The following is a 15205-nucleotide window of genomic DNA, read 5'->3' as shown; positions in this document are numbered from 1 at the left end:
TATTCTATGATTCTATGATTCTATTTTCAAATATTCTTCCCTGTATTTGTGGATACAGAATTAGCACAATACGACTGATATTGAAAATAAAATTCCTGTTCTGGTACATATTTGAATGATATGCTGTAAATCATATTGTAATAATCCAATAAATGTTCACTTAATTAATTACACTAACCTGTTTGTCTGGAAAGAAAAGGTAGTCTGTGAACTGAAGAGTTAAAATCTTTTGTCTCTTTCAGACTAAAACTGCTAGATGGGTTCCGTCTTTCTTCTAAGTTTGTAGAAAGAGACTGCTCCAAGACTGCAGAAGCAGCAGAGGCTGCATTAAGCTGGAAAAGAGCATCTTGTGCTTTCTTTTTTTCTTTTTTTAGCATGTTTACCAGAATATCTGCAAGATAAATTAAGGAAATCATTAAGTACCTCTTTTTTATAAAGCAACAACCACCTTTGTTTATCCCTAAGTCTTTTTTTTTTCCAAGTGGAACAATTCACATTATGGAAGCCTGTATGTGAATGTGAATTTGGAGTTGGGCATATTCTTTAAAATTATAGTCGTCCACCTCAGTTTTTCCAAACAGCAGATTCATTTTTACTAAACAGTAACAAATTCACACATTGATCACAATTCTTGATCCCATTCAATCAATGCCTGATAAAAGCATTTACAGACAAACAGGAAGGAAAACTCCAGTATCTTATTGCCATTGTGTGACACTCCCTTTTTTATTTTTTAAATTCTGTAATAAGCAAAATTTCCAAACAAAAGAAAAAACTCCTTAAATTACAGGTAGCCTGGCAAGTGCATCGCATCTGTAAGCTTTCCACAATAAGAAGGTTTACTAAAATGCAGAACAGGTCTTTAGGAAATTTCTTCCAATAACACTGTGTATTTACTGGAAGTATATTTGGTATAAATACATTTTACCTAACAGCTTATAGAGGGCTTACAATGAAAATCCTATGTGCATTCAGCCAAAACCACAGGAGTCCCTGGGATATGCTATTCATTTTAATCCTAATTAATCTTCTAAAAATCTAAGTAGTTTTTGAGGAATATTATCAACTGGACTAGGTAGTAATAATAAAACATTTTACAATTCAGTTGTTATGATTGCTCCTAGCTACCATAGGCAAGAAGGACCTCATAGTTTATTGACTAAACAGCTTCCATACTTCTCACCACTTCATCACATTAGACATGTTATTAATTTTCTAATGATGATGTACAGTCACTTAGCAGCTGCAGACTCTGTAAATCAGTTTTGTGTTCAAAGTCTTAATTTTTATATTCCTCCTATATAACTCTAACATGGATTTGCACAAGTTTCTTCCTTGTCCTTCTGCAAACAAAGCTGTATATATCTATCAAGCACAAGTGCATTTGATAGAGTTGTTTTGCTTTTTTTCATTATCAATGTCATACTAATGAAATAATTTTTTTCAGGAAGAAATGTTTCTGGGAATCCAGATCTTAAAATCGACATGAAAACTGAAGAATATTTTAAAAGGAATGATAAGTCAGTGTTATAGCTAAATTTATTTGAAAGTGCACCTTGGAAAATGAGCATCTAATCTTCTGTGACAGAGCAGAAATAGAGAAGCTTTCCTGCCACCTCAGTTCAGACTGGTAGCATGCTACATGTAAAATGCCATTCTCTTTTTATATATAAAATTGATCTGGAATTGTTGAGCACAAAGAATGCAACTGAGTTTGCTTTTTCCTATTAACCGTGAAAGGATCTGTTACTTATAAACTCAAAACCAGAACAAAACCATTTTTTCAGTTCTCTGCCATATTCAAATTTTACCCACCAAGTAGCCACAAAGTTAGGGACACAGTGATGCTGCGGTCTGCCCACAGTTCTGTCAACCTGCTAAAAATAACTCCCACCCATCGTGCAACAGTACAGCTACTCATGTGTTTCCTGTGAGGCAGTGAAATGGACAAAACATGTCTGAGCAGTTTAGTATTTATATATGCAAAAAGCTTTAGCTTTAATTTAAATTTTAAAGTTGCATGTAAAGAGTACAAGTTTTATATTTATTCTAAAGGCAAATAGCCCAACAGTCCCCAAAGCAGCACTTCATTTGGCTAAAAATAACACTTACAGGAAATTCTATTCTTTGTAAGGTAATAAATTGTCTTTATATAGCATCAGAGTTTCCCATTCTAAAAAATGGTTTAATTTGCTTGAGGAGAGTGTTTTAGGCGTGGCCTGATCCACGGTATTTGGATCTTGGCTGGACCGTTCTAGAGCTAAGTGGTGCTTGGATCCAGAATTTTGGTTTGGGTCACAACTGAAATAGAAGCAGGTGCAAAACAGGAGTCCTGCCACGTAAAAGTTGGGAACTGAGTAATTGCTTTAACACAGTGGGGTGAGTAGAGAGAATTTCCTTCCATACAGCTAATGCTATCTCACACACACAAAAACCATTGTAGCGAGATCAGCTCAAACCCAAATATTTTTTTTTTTCCTCACAAAGGATACTGATTTCATTGTCTCTTTGCTGCAGAAGTTCTTTCAGTTTTTTCAATTCTTCTTCTCCTGCTTCTTTGTTAGTGTCTTTCTCTTCAGAGGTGTGTTGTGAGAGCAGTTTTTTATCAGAAATCCTTGAATGATTCACTAGTTGCTATTAGGAGAAACAAAAAAGCACACTCTTAACTTTACCTCCAGCTATGTGTTTATTCTACTCGGAGACTGTCTAGCTATGGTAGAAAAGGTAAGGCCTATCTAGACTCTTAACAGAACAAAATCATGCCACTAGTTGACTGTCATGTTATATGCTTTGTGTCAAGTATGGGACAAGTTGTATTTGTTGATCTTCACTACCAAGCGTACAATTTACTTTACTCTTTCTACACATAAATTCCAGTGTTCTCTAGAATCACAGAGCTTTCAGTATTAACAATATAACTAAACCGTAATTATTTAAAGACAATAAAATAAAACCAGGTATGTATACATTATAATATTGGAAAACTATATCCCAAAATACAGAAAAGTATATATTAGTTTCTATTGTTTTCCCTATTAACTTTAATTGTTCTTCCTAGTTTAAGTGTATCTTGTTTGCTCGATGATTTAGAAGGGCTTACAACACCATCAGGAGAGTTAGTGTAACAGATTCAGGGATATGGTGGTTTTACTCTTTATTTTTATCTCTTTCAACATAGTTTGTCCAAAATAAAGCCTCCATAGTGCTGGGAATACAGATGGGTACATCTATCCATATACAAATAACTTGTCTGTGTTGATTCCAATAACTTCCAGTGCTTTCTTACAATTTACTGCATGTTGAGATTCTTGCTGGGGTTTCCGCAAAATGTTGCTGAATTTTTCCAACTAAATTTCAGATTTCTATCAGTCCTCCATGCACTTTGCAGTTCAATTGTTTTACCCTTTTCCAATGCCTCTCAACTGCATTGCATTTCTTTTGGCACTTTTCAACTGTGAATGTCTTCAAGTTATTTTCAGTGCCAGCTGGACTTTCATCTATGTTTAAAAGAAATACCTTCACATGAATGAAGCAATACTTGATCTTGCGCATGTCAGCACCAACATCCAGAGTGCTATCAGGATCATTATCTTCGAGAAATGTTTCAACTAACTCATCCAACCTGAAAATACATAGCATTTTTAAGGGAAAAAAATAATCACAAACAAGCAGACAACTCTGTAAAGTAATGTGTCAAATACAATACAAGATTTACCAAGCTGACTGATATTAGTAGGCTGTTTTCCTTCAAGATCCATGCGATTGCAATGCACTTTTGTTCCTGATACTAAAACCTGGATTTGGTACTGGAGATTCTACAACTCCATATCAGAACATACTTGCAAATGTTAAGGAATAGTTCTAGAACTAAAAGCATTTAAGCAGTAATCTTTTCTTTTTCTCATTTATTTTATAACCTTCTGTTCTTCCACCATCTCATAATTGAAAAGATCTAAAGCCTGCCCTCTCGGAAGACTAGATTTTTAGAGGCTTTGGGCATAGGATTTTTTAATATATATGATTATTTGTGCAAAAGAAAAATCTACTTCCTTTTCTATTACAAGAGTTAGCAGATAGTCAGCATAGCTTTCATACATAAAATTACCTGTTCCAATCACCAAGAAAAGCAACCTATCTTTTGATGCAGATATTTATAGATTTCTCAAAGACCTACTGCTCTTCTGATCAATGAAATGTAGTTAGTATTTTATGCTCTTGCAATTTGTTCTTATTTAACAAACATTTGACAACATCTTCCTTAGGGAGGAGCCATTCTGATTTCGGTAATTCAGTCTTCATAAGAAAATCTGGCACACAGAAGCATCCTCTTCCTTTTTCAAAACCAAATTAAAATACTCATACTGGAAACCTACAAAGGCATAATATACTATGCCTGTGGGCTGGATGTCTGAGCTATATGGATAGAGTCAGATTGCCTCTTGTATGCTCTCACCAGCTGTCCAGTTCTTGTATTCCAGGATGCATGGCAGATCATCCTCAAAAAAAGGCAGAAGATTTCTAAACCAAAACTAGCTCTTAGCCCACTTACTAAGGTATGTTTCTGGAAAATAGCAAGTGCAAGTTCAAACTCCATCAACTGGTTTTAGATTAAAGGCTTACTGGTTCGTGACAAATGCTATTACCATTAACTTAGTAGGCAAATGGTGGGCAACGAGAGCCATATGCCCTGTAAAGCATAATTCTATGATTTTAAATGTTTATTTAGGTTATTATACTCAGAAGATGAACCTAGGTTCTGAACCTAAGTGAGCCAAGGTGTCTAAGTATCTACCTGCATCAAGTGCCCAACTGCCAGAGAATGGCAGCAGTTCAGAACCATCTCTGCCTAGTGTTTCTTTTGGTCTAGTTTTGTTCAGCTCCTCACGTAATATGCAAGCCTTCTGAATGTCACTTAATAGTCACTTATCCTCTTCATTTACAGGATTGGGAATCTTGTTGCCATTTTATTATCTGAATCACTTTGCTGTAACCACATACCAAAATTTTAGGCATTATAATATTACAATATCTAAAGTTGACCCTAAAGTAGGTGGCTGGGATATTGCCCTGCTTTTGAAGACTTCTTTTACTGAGATTCCTCACATTACTGTACTATAGTAACAATTCCCTGCTCGAGGGTGAAACAATGAGATGCACAATAAACAGGAAAGAAATAAATCATTATTTTCAGGAGATAAATATCTGAAAATTAGGACCTGTAAGACTGGAATGAAAATTGGAAAACATAACAGATAGGTTTGGTTATTTATCTCCTCCAGAGTTCACCATGGCAAAGTGTCAATTCTCAAAACAAGAGAAAAAGGAGAGAAAAGAAGAGAGCAACCCTCAATTAGTTTCAGATCAACTGTGCTTTCCCATTTTCATTATTTCAATTAAAGAACAAGAGACAAATATGTTGTCTATATCATTCATCACATGTGCAAAATTCACAGCTTCTGAATTTATAGAACACTCCTTGAAGTCAATGTGAGCTGTACATGTGGACAGCTTAAAGGAGAGGGTATTTAAAGAGAAATATTAGTTACAGGAGCATTACTGGCATTGACTTGCTTCTCAAGTTAAGAGACTACAAAAATTACTGGGTAAAAGAGACCAAAATTTTAGTTATTGCTACATGATTTTTTCTGCATGAAGAGTCCAACAGAACAGAGGCCAGTAGTACAAGAGGTTATTCATACTCTCTGCAGACACACTAAGCACAATGAGCAGGAGAATTAATCTTTCATACATGGAGGTAGGCATTTGTGTAAGCACTGGGAAAAGAGAGGCATTTATACTATTAATGAGAATGCTATAGTGATTACACAGACAGAGAAAGTAAGTATTTGTTACTGTTTTAAGCACCTTATTAATTTCAGTAAGAGTAAACAAGTAAATATTTTTTATTACTAGATTGTCTAGACTGGCTGTATGAAGTCATCTATAAAAATGGGCTTTTAATCTTGAACTAGAAATTAGAAAGGAGATATTTTAACCTTACTAAGATTACCTGTTTGCCAGGGATTTACTCATACTCAGATTACCACAGATTTAGGCTATGGGAATCAATCAGAAAAATTACACTAACTTGCACCATTACCATTACCAGAATAACACTGCAGAAAGTTAAACTATTTCAACAGAAAGAAAAAGAATATATAATTATTGTAAGATAATGCTCTATTTTTGAAAATAATTATAATTTGCCAATCAAGGCTCAAGGTTGATTTATCAAGAGTAATGAATTAGACAAACTGCAGTTATAGGTATGAGCTGCTATTTCCTCTCTCTTATGTTACCTTTAATGTGTTTGGCATTCTTGAAAAATCAAACCAGCCCAATTCATTTTTTGTGTCCCAAGGACTACATAGAAGCCAAACCAGATCTGAGCACCAGAAGACTGAGTCAAGTCTGAAATAGCAGAATGTAAATCAGAAGTTATAAACCAATTCAGCCTCTTTGCCAATTCTAGGAAACAGCAGAATCTTCAGTGTATTTTTAGATACATTTTTAAAATTTCATCTTTAAGAATTAGAACAAGAACAGACCAACCTAGTCTAAACACTATGGACAAAAACAAAAGAAAAAGAAAAAGAAGAAAAGCAACAATGAAAATCCTCATGAATACCAGCAAAAGAAATCACTGCATCCCTCACATTTTTTTTAGCTTTCCGTGTAAAAATTACCAGAACTTTTTCTAAAATAAACATACAGTCTGACAACACTCTGGATATTCTGGGAGTTCTTCCAGTATATTAAAGTATTAAACAAAAGTAAAAAATAAACTGACAATGTGATACAGATGCAACTTGAAGTTTCTCTTCTTAATGAATAGATCTTAGTTAAAGGAACCCTTTTTTTTTCCCTAAGTGATTTATCAGCTCAAGGATTGTGAAAACAGTTGAAACATTCTCTTATGAATTTATACAATGGCAAGATTTGCAGTTTTACAAATGAAAAAACCCAATGCTACTTTCAATTCATTTCCAGAGATGAAATAAATCAAGGAGACAATAAAGAATCACAGGAGGAGGGAAAAAAAAGGACAGAGGATAAGAGGAAAAAAAAGGAAAACAAACTGTATATTTTCATTTTCTTAACATATATTAGACAAGGCAGATCTGCTTGCTAGGTGACTTGGAAACAAAGGAAAATATCATTCTACAAGATTAATATCCTTTTCCTCCTCATATTCCTGACTCAAACAGTGTATTATATTTACCTCTATAAATATTCATAAAAATAAAATTAAATATATGGAATATATGAAAACTAGAGCACAGAATTATATAAAATGGAGCTGTAAAAGATTTAAGAAATTCATATAGGACATCTACAGTTACAACTCTGACACATTGTTTCTAGTCAAAACATCATGCACAGGCTGTAGTCATCCTCCTATTAAAAGATGCAGAGCAAGAAAACCCTTTTTTTAAGTAAAGGAGAGCCAAAGTGCCTTTTGGTTTTCATTCAGTTACCTTCAAGAGATGGATAATACCTTTCTCCTTAGCAATAATAATATTTTCTGAGATTGTCCTCTAATCTCTGATCCTTCGTTCTCCACCAGCGGAATGCATATTAAACAGTTTTTCCTCCAACCAAAGACTGTTGCAAGAATATACGTCAGCAAGAGTCAAACCAGAAAAACACATAGAGCCCAACACTGAACAAAGTTGGGCCTAGATGTTCAAGAGGAACAAGAAGCCCACAGAGGACAAGAAATCCAGAGAAATCCCTAGCAAATGTTGCTTTAATTGCCTCCTACTCAGAGGCATGCATATGTGGCAGAGCAAAAGTAACAGGAAATCATGAGGTAAAATAACAACGTCCTTTTTCGGAAGGACTTTTTTCACCTCAGTTGTAGTAGAACAACTAAAAAAGCATAGGAAACAAAATATTTTTGGTCGGTTGTTGTGGCTCAGCCCTGAGACCATATACCTAGACCTCTCTTAGATAGTCACTACATTCTATTTCCTGGAAAAGTTGCTAACTATAGTTTCTTTTCAAAAAGACTTGAGCAATCAATCCTTACATTTACTGATGACCAGTTTCTGCTATTATGCCAAGGATAACGGTTAATATTTGCATGCCCTCTCAAAACAGAAATTAGGAAATAAAGCTGCCCAAGGAAGGGAGTTTTGAAAATGAACTTGCAAAAGGAATGAACATGCTTGGCACAGAATACATAACATATTTGAAAAATTTCTAAGTTTGTGACTGAGCTTTTCTTCTCCCAGAACATCCCAGGCTGAATGTTAATTTTCCCACTATACTCATTGCCAAAAGTCAATGGGAAAATAATTTAGAAAAATCAAAGGTGTTCATGTACATAGGCTCTACGACATGGCTGAGTGTGCCAAGGTAACTCATAAAGTAGAGAGGAGAAAGAAGCCCAACACACTTTTGTTAAAGCTTTCGATGAAAAACAGATAGGATCAAGCAGAAAAAAATAAATCAACCAAGAAACATACAAAAAACCCCTTCCATAGTATTTATGAACACTGTTGCATGTAGTATGAGATGATTTTTTTTGCTTTCTTGACTTTATTTATGAAGACTAGCATTACAGCAGTGCTGGACTTCTATTGTTCTTATGAGAGATGGACTGCAGAAGAAAAGTTCCTGTTTTGGTATTCTATTTCTTTATTATCAACTTACAAAATGAGCTTATTACAAGCCCTTTGTAAGACATCCATCAGTAGCAAAAAGAATAATCCCTTAACTAAAATTAAAATTAAAAATAATCAACCTGAAGACCTAGTAATGAAATAACAACAAAAAGCCTAGTAACAGATACCTCTCACTCACTGGAGCAGAAAGCCAAATAAAGAGACGGTCTCTATACTATCATCTGAAGATCAACACCAGGAATTCTATTTCATGCTGGCGAGACCTTTATAAAAAATACTTAGCCCCCAGTCTTCTCACTGCTCAGCTTAGAAAGTCGAAGTGCACTCAGCTTGATGGGAAAAAGCAATGATGAAAACTGTTTAATTAACTGAAATTCAATGGAAACCTAATTATGGGGTTAGTTACAAACACAGAATTGAAAATTACTGAATGGGTTACAAGTCACACTTAATTGCTTCAGTAGAAATACGCAGCATGTATCTTTATTTCAGAATTTGATACTCTTTTAATGTAAAATGGTCAATTTAAGTTATTTAAATTTGAGATGTTTTTATTTTACTGGTAAGTTACACCAGAAAAGGCTACATTAATCTGAAATAGAAGTACCTAGCCACAAGATACTTGCACTGAAAGTACTAAACTAACATAAAAAAACGCTAAAATTACATTTTAGAAATGCTAAAACCTCTATTTCTGTGTAGAAACAAATATTAAACTAAAGAGTCTTTTATTTGTTGTAGTTAATAACATCAGCAAGCCAGCTGCTGCATTCTTCATTAGTTTTAGCTTACTAAGGCTCTCAATAATGTTTCCATGCAGAATTTGTGCTAATCAAATCTGGAACATGGATAATCATAGCTAATTTCACATGACAGGAAAAAATATTTAAAATCAGCGTCAGATGAAGATATGTCTTCTAACTTCTGGAGATCCAAAATGATTCCCTTTTTTTCCTTTTCTCTTGTATGTTGTTAGGTAAAGGAAGTTATAGACCATTAAATATTTATTATTTAATGTTATTACAGTAGATAAAGCCTAAAAAGGGGATTTTTCATACGTTTCCATTCTTCCTTTTAGGACTGCAAGGTTCTGCCCTAAGAACAGCAGGCCTAACTTATACTAATAAGAGCAAGGGTGTGCTGAAGCCTATTGCCAGAACCCTGCTGTATCAGGAAGAATAGTTTTCCCAACAGAAACTCCCTGAAGGAGGAAGAATATGAAAGTACCAAACAAAGACCCATTTTCTGTGAAAAAAGAGCAGTAAACAAAGAATAGGGTTTTCTTTCTCAGTGCTCATCAGAAAAAAAAGAAAAACAGAAAACATGAGTAAAAAATTCCACACACACAAAAAAATCATTTTCTAAGTCAATGCCAAGGGAACAGTATCACATCATTTATGAGATTAATTTAAAACTCATTTTCATAGTGGTCTTATACATATTAACATAGTACAAGAAGAAAGCTATTACAGTGCTGATCCAGGTGAGTTTGAATCATGATACCAGACTCTGAATGAAAACACAAGCTGTGTCAAGCACAAGCCTGTTCTTACGCTGATGCTGGGAAGTGGGAAGAAAACTCACAGAAAAGAAGTCATAAACAGTTGGGATGGAAGTGTGTTAAACTAACAGTGCTCTCTGGTTAATGACTGTGAATCAGTACTAAATTCTTGGTCTAGCATTTCCCTCTTTATAGTTTTTTTTGCAAATAGTGTAAACACACGCTGTACTGTAGCTCACAGACAGCTTTTACTTTATCAACTTTATTTTCTGTTACTTTCCACCCTTCAGGAATTCTTTTTTTAATGAAGCCTGCTTACCATTTAGACCACACATAAATCACAGAGTTTTGTATCCACATTACTTTAGATTCCATGCAATTTTTCTGATAGCCCGACTCCAGAATAATTAGAGCACCGTGCTACTTCAGTTTTATCTGTTCATTAAATAACAGACTTCCATCTTTTTTAAAAAAAAACACTTCTGAATCAGTCATATGTTTGCATGAACCAGAATGCAAATTACACAGCTGAAATGCATCAGAAAAGCACTCCCAGCCAACTGAGAGTATGTTTTTAAAGTTTAGAGCTCTCAATAGCATGCAGGATGCATGGTCTCAAAACACAGATTTGGAAGGACTCATTTTGACCTTGCTTTATGTGCCATGATTCATTTCTGGGAGAGCTTGCCTTTTAACCCCTGATCACTGACACTGTATATTATGTATCAAAATTAAGTTCGCTTAAAGAACAATTAATTTTGTGTGTCAACTGTGAACTCTGTGACAAGCAAAATGGAAATCCAAGTTTATGAAAAATAGGCTGCAAACAAAGAAGCTACTGCAACACTTGAGGTAATCGGAGAGGTTGCTGCAATTAAAGAAGTTTGCTTAACTAGACTTTTGCAATAGCTTTCCTATTGGTAACATAATCCATATCATTTTTTTTCTTTATATATTCATTTTGAAAATTATCTTTAAGTTTAATAATGATGTCTATGTTGTTAAAAAAAGTAACTCCACATCTCCACATATTTTATGAATCTATCTAAAAATGCATGATAGTTGAAGCAGAATTGCCATTATATTTAATAAGAGCTAACCACATAAGTTAGCTTCAAGTGTGCATCAGTATGGGAAGACCATGGCGATTCTAAGCAGCAAATTTTATCAATAATGCTATGGAAGACAGGAGAGAAAAGGGCAGGTATTTCCAGGCATTGTTGCTAATGACATGACAAAGAAGATAAAGTACACACAACGCATCCGAGCTTGTCCTGAGAAAAGCTGTAATACATTACTGATGGGTAGTGGACATGACAGCAATTGCCTAAAACATACTTGACATATATAGAGGATAATGCTGTATTCTGTTTCCAGAAATAACTGCTTAACCTCTAATTTAACAAAAGCTGGTTAAGTCCTAAGTGAAATAATAATAATTAAGGAAACTAAATAGTGGAGCTGGCTACCTAAGTGTTTGCACAATTCCCTCAGTAGATATTTGTAGGAATAGTTTTATTAACGTAGCTCTGGAATAGGCTGCATTGATTTGGTGCAGTCTTAGAGAAGGGAAGTAAGAGCAGTAAGTCCTTGAGTGTCTTCTGTTCCTACAGTCTGGAAGATTTTGACACTTTTTTTCACTTTAAATATCTATACAGTGGTCTAACAACTGAAAAAAATCTATTACAGGACAATAAAGACAAAGATCCCCTTTCTGCTACTAATTGGAATGGAATGAAAAGTCTAAACATAATACACTTCATACTGAAGCGTTTACATGTGTATGTACGAGGAAGTAGAGCAATAATAAAGTTGCATACTACAAATTTGCTGTGAGGTTCAGTTTCATCCCGTAAACTGAAAATGCATTCTAAGCCAGTCTGTAAATAATGGTATTGAATTATACTAACAACTGTGTTTTAAGAAACAAAATTATGAGTGAAACTAAATGAAGTTCTGCAAGTGGCAGAACTGCCACTTTTTTTTTTTTTTTTTTTTTTTTTTTAGGAAATCTTCTGAAACTAAAGGCTAGGTTCTGAGGCACCACTTGCTTCTCAGGAGTCACTTTCAATGGCATAGTCAGTCAGACAGATAGAAACTGAACTGACACTTCTGTCAGACATTCCTCCACTAGTCACTACAAAAAAACTGTGAGAAAAAAAAAGGAAAAAACCCCCAAACACAATATTCTTGATGAAATAAAGTGAAACAGAAGTAGGCCTGCATGAACTTTGATAAAATATGCAAATCTTTATTTTATTGCAGTCCTCCTCCCAAATGATGTATTTAAAAAAAAAAAAACACAAACAACTTGCGGGGTAATTTTCTATTATTTTCAATTTCTGGTTTTCATAGTAGATTATTCAAAGACAAAAAATAGTCCAGAAATGATAGGACTGTTTCATATAGCCAGGCAATAGAAAATTGAATGAGAATAAGGAAATGTAAACCCTAATACTGATTTTTTAAATCCATGGACATTTCACTTCCTTTGTTTGTACTTCAATTGGTGCACCCATGAAATAGGCAATTATACCAAGTTATTTAAGAGATTCACAGAATATTAGATTATGTGAACTATGTAGATAGTCTAGAAATCATGCACAAGTCCAGAATTTTTAATCCAATGACATTATATATATTCGGACTGATCCTGCAAGATGTTAATTTAAACTCCTTAAAAGCCTAACACAATGAGCTGGAAAGCCTCAGAAATACCATTGGAAATCAGCTGAAAGCAAAGTACTACAAACCTAAATTATTCTTGAAAACAAGTGCTTCAGATTTTCAAAATTGCAATTTGAAGCTCTTAAAGATGATTTTGGAGCTTTCTATTATATATTAAAGTTTGGAAAACTTCTGGCCTTTGAGTCGGTATAATGAAGTGAATCCTATGATAATTACACAAGCAAATATTATGACCTTTAAACTTTCAATTCTCTCTTAAGCCTGCATAGAGAGCAATTCTCTTAAATGGTGAAAGTAGAGCTTGTGTGTAAGATTTGAATAATGTTATCAATACAGTAATGTTCCTGAAGAGGAAGTCATGATATCTCTCAAAACAAAACAAAAAACAATGCAAAACTGAAGAGTCACAGACATAGTAGAAATTTTAAGTTCTCATATTTAGAAATGTAAAAAGAATAGATGAAAATAGAGAACACAGCAATATGGCTGATGATTTACATGTACGGAGATAAACTGATTTTCATAGACATTGAAATGTTGGCTGGTATTTATTGGTCTAATATGAACATGTTTGTTAGACCAAATGGTCCTTCCTAACTTTCTCTTCCTAATTATCTAACATTTTCAGCTGGGGCCAACTGATAGTAGAACTAAAGCACACTCTTCCCTGTTGATAATGAGTAGAAACAAATAGATTTTTGAATACTGTGTGCATTTTGTTAATACTATAGGCAACAGTTAGGATTTATATGCTGCCTCTTTACCTAGCCAATAGGCTGGCATCCAAAGAGATTACGTACATTCAAGCCGGCATGCAACATTTGGATTTTTTGTACCAAGTTCTGTTATTTGAGGGTAAAAATTTTGAAAATAGGCCTTCTGATTTTATAAAGCAATCAAACAAACAGTATCATACAGACAGATGAATGATTACCATTAAACACTCGCACTGCACAGTAGAGAAGCATATACCTCCTCTTACAGATATAATCCACTTTTTTTATTAGACATATGGGCAAAGCCATTTTTGCTACTTCCTTATGTGAGGAGATTCTTCTGAATTAGATGGCTACAATGGGGCAAACAGATGTGAAGAGTTTCTACACGGTTGAAAATCATTCATTCCAATGATGAAATGCACACAGATCTAAACCTTCATATCAGTAAGTCAAGGGGAAATTTGTCATGGACTATAAAAAGACGAAGACTGGCTTATACAGGGAAAAAAAATGCCTACACTAATACTACACATGCAAAGTTTTTGCAGAGAAGAAATATGTCAAGTAGCTTGCAGAGTAGATTATTTCCTTCTTTCACAGCACTTTATAATTACAAACCAAAAGCACATACATAAGGAAATGCTACTCACTGCCAGCTAATATTTGTGGTCCTAACAGTAGTCATATTCTAATCACTAGAGTATATCTAAAAGTAGCAAGAGAAAACTAAGATTCAGTTTATCAAAATTTGAAAAATGTAAGTATCTCTAAGGAGAAGGTAGCAAGAACTTGAAATGAAAAGAAAGAACATAGGGCAAGCATAAAAACTACTCAAGGACGTCAAAAGGACTCATATGGATGAACACCGAGACATTCCTACAGTATAGAAGAGAGGTAGTTTTGAAAAAATTGTGTAAAGTGTCACTTACAGGTTATTAAGTAGATGTAAAAACTCAGAAGAAAAAGGTTTTCAAAAAGTGCCAAAAGATGCAAACAGGTATTTAGTGGTACTTTCAGAAGCAACTCAGCTGACCAAGCATTTAACGAATTTCAGCGTGATTAAAGAGCTGCTATGATCAGACACTTCTGAACATATATAATTGGAAATTGGCTCCAAGATTTTTTCAAACATCTAAATAATCAAATTCAGCTATGCTATCCTTTCTCCATACAACTCACTAATATGAGTTATACTATATTCCATTATCTTTCTTGAAACCATATGACATTAGATGACCGGTATACTTTTGGACATTAGAAAACCAGACATAGTATGCAGTCTCCTTTCAGCCCCTGCCCCCCATGCTAAAACAAACTTGCTAATCTTTGAAAAGAACTTTAAATTATCTCTCAATAGTTTCAATGTAAAAGGTGATCAGTTTATATAAGAAATTTTTTTTCTATTTCTTAGGTCAGTGAACTTACAACAAAATAGCAAGATCAAAGAAAAGTATTTACACTTACTTTAAGCATCCAGCTTAGGTACCTGCACTAGGAATCTGAACTTCCTGTGCTGTCACTAAAGATTTTATAATATGTAAGAGAAAAAATGCCCTCTAGAGAAAGACACTGATTTAATAGCATTCTAAATCAGGCTAGATGTTAATGTGAGACATTTTAAGACTGCTTTATAGTTAAGGTAGCTTCTCTTCTCTTGACTATTGCCT

At 34.2% G+C, this 15205-nt stretch overlaps 1 protein-coding gene across 1 annotated transcript in view; it reads right to left on the bottom strand.

Annotated features, from left to right (window-relative positions):
• Positions 1-178: 178 nt before the first annotated feature.
• Positions 179-15205, bottom strand: part of LOC104075376 (kinesin-like protein KIF6) — a gene marked incomplete at both ends in the record, with an annotated part of 33561 nt that continues 18534 nt past the window's right edge. The window contains 3 exons of the mRNA XM_009575846.1: positions 179-391; positions 2493-2634; positions 3517-3622. Coding sequence (XP_009574141.1) covers positions 179-391; positions 2493-2634; positions 3517-3622 — 461 coding nt within the window. The remainder of the gene's footprint in view (positions 392-2492; positions 2635-3516; positions 3623-15205) is intronic.

The sequence above is a fragment of the Fulmarus glacialis genome, unplaced genomic scaffold (genome assembly GCF_000690835.1).
Source record: "Fulmarus glacialis isolate BGI_N327 unplaced genomic scaffold, ASM69083v1 scaffold33354, whole genome shotgun sequence".
Classification (NCBI taxonomy): domain Eukaryota; kingdom Metazoa; phylum Chordata; class Aves; order Procellariiformes; family Procellariidae; genus Fulmarus; species Fulmarus glacialis.
Note: the sequence above shows the minus strand (reverse complement) of the source record. Positions and strands in the feature narration are given on the sequence as shown.